Consider the following 2,406-nt stretch of genomic DNA (forward strand, 5'->3'; position numbering starts at 1 on the left):
GCCCCCTGCCTCTCCGGCACGACTGTACTCACCGGGCCCCACAAGCTGCTTCCCTGCAGGACCGGCGGCAGTCCGGCTGGCTCCATCAGGTGGTGCGTGTGTGCTGGGGAAGCGCCAGGGCGCCCAGCAGGCCCATCTTCCCGGTCGTCCCCGACGCCCCTCACTCTGGGTCCCACGCCACGTCTCCCAAGTATGAGACGACAAGGTTCACAAATACGGGGTAAGGGATGACTTCTCAATACAACCTGAAATGACACACTTTTTACAGGAGTCACGAGTGATAATGTGGCCCTTCTGGCCCATCTGATGCTTTTGGAGGGCTCTGTCCCTCAGAGACTGCTGGAAGGGACCACAGTGAGATCTCCTGCCCTTGGCTTCTCCCTGTAAGCCCAAAGCCTGCTTACGAAGGCGTTAGCCATCTCGCTGGACAGCTAGTTTACTGTATTAAATAACTGACGTGGCTAGGGTGAGGTGGTGCATGCCTGTAGTTCTGGCATGCAGGAGGCTGACAGGAAGATCACTACTGAGTTTGAGGCCAGCCTGACTACACAGGAAGTCCAAGACCAGCCTGAGCTACACAGTGAGACCCTATCTAAAAAACCCCAGAACAAACAAGGACGCAAACAAAAATAAGTAACTGATGTGGAAACTGCAATGCAGTATTTCACTCGTACTCCAAAGCGTATAGTTTACACCAAACATCTACATTATTACAAAATTTCACTGACTTGATTTTTAATTACCTGTAATATTTTACTATCCTTTAAAGATAATTTTTGATTCTGTAAGACACTTATAAAGTACTTTATGAATAGAGTAAAAATATTTACTGTCTTTATTAATAAGAAATAATCCCATATCCTCAAAACAATAAAACTATACAGGCCTGAAGTAAATCAGTGACAAACACATCTCTGGAAGGCGTGGAGGAGACGCCAGGTCTTTTCACTCGCCGCTAATCGCACGTCAGCCCTGCAGACAGTGGTCTCAACCCCCACCGCACAGGACTTGGTGCGGCAGCACAGCACGGCCTTGCAGGGACGGCACGTGCAGCGTGTACCCCTGCTCACCTGGCGGGGTCCTTCCTCCTCTTTCCGACTCCGTCACGGTGTCTCCGAAGCAGGGCGGGCTGATTTCCGCAGTGCAGCTTCTACCCGGCCCGTGCTTAGAGCAGTGGCGCCCACGAGAGCGAGAGCTGAAGCCGCGAAGGACGCAACCAGCCTTCTTCCCAAGGCCCCTCCGCCCCGCTCCAGACGCTCTAGGAGCCGAGACGCAGGGAGTCTAGGCAGCAAACGGGCACAGTGGGTCGCATTTTAAAGAAGGTGCAAGTCTTTTTTTGGTATTAGACTGGGTAACGCAGTACCGAGGACATCACCACGGCCGGCACGCACAGACCGCTAACAACATGTGTTCGTGGACGCGGATATACATCAGCCACTGCCACTCAAGCCGGAGTCGGAATGCGCTCTGAATAATCCTTTAACAAAACCAAAAGCGCAGTTTTCCCGTCCATCTCGTCTCTGCAGCCGAGCTGCAAAGTTAACTGTGCAATCACACGAAATGGCGTAAGTGTACGTATCTACACACAACAGAGCAGGAAAATAATTTTTCAAACCATCAACATTTTATTTAACAAAAGCAACAACTGAAATATTTCTAACATTTACAGTATATTTGGTTTAAACATAAGGGATTCTCCAAAATATGTACTAGAAATATGCATTTTAGGAATGAGAGTGCGCACGCCATCTGTGTCACACCTCGGTCACCCAGAAGGACAGCTTGCGGTCTCCTCCCATGGCGCACAGCGGGAGAGTCCGGTGCCAGGAGAGGCCGGAGCCGATGGCCACCGAGCCCTCGAGGATGGGCTGTGAAGACACGAGGGGAGTCAGAGCGGGGACCCTGAACGGCAAGCGGTGCACTGCCAGTCTAAGAGTGTGCTTCCCGCAGTAAGACGCACGCACTCGTGGCTAACTTGAAGGAAGGACACAGCCCCAGCAATGCGAATTGGGCCAATCGAGACTCACAACCAGGCAAGCAAAGTTAAATTAACATATTTTACTTATTTATTTTTGGTACTGGGGATCGAGCTCAGGACCTTGCAATTGTGAGGCGATGCAGTGCCCCTGAGCTAAATCCCTCGCCTAAGTTAATTAATTAATCAATTAATTTGTGGTACCGGGGATTGAACTCAGGTCCTTGCGCTTACAAGGCAGGTGGCGGAACCACTGAGTTAAATCTGCGGACCAATATATTTAAATAAAAGAGAAAACACATAAGCAATAGAAGAAATATACTTCTCACATGAAATCTGGCAAAGAAAAAAATGCTGCCACAGGTGACTTAAACATCAAAAATGTTGTCTCTTTCAATTTACACAGATACCAGATGTGTAAACTGTAGTAA

The 2,406-nt window shown here is 49.6% G+C and overlaps 1 protein-coding gene across 2 annotated transcripts in view; it reads right to left on the reverse strand.

Moving 5' to 3' along the window:
- Window positions 1-864: 864 nt before the first annotated feature.
- Nup37 (nucleoporin 37) overlaps window positions 865-2,406 on the reverse strand; it is a 28,938-nt gene continuing 27,396 nt past the window's right edge. For both annotated transcript variants that reach the window (XM_010631356.3, XM_010631357.3), the window contains exon 10: window positions 865-1,868. In XM_010631356.3, coding sequence (XP_010629658.1) covers window positions 1,755-1,868 — 114 coding nt within the window. In that variant the 3' untranslated portion in view covers window positions 865-1,754. The remainder of the gene's footprint in view (window positions 1,869-2,406) is intronic.

The sequence above is a fragment of the Fukomys damarensis genome, unplaced genomic scaffold (assembly GCF_012274545.1).
Source record: "Fukomys damarensis isolate Sample0158 unplaced genomic scaffold, DMR_v1.0_HiC HiC_scaffold_15, whole genome shotgun sequence".
Classification (NCBI taxonomy): Eukaryota; Metazoa; Chordata; class Mammalia; order Rodentia; family Bathyergidae; genus Fukomys; species Fukomys damarensis.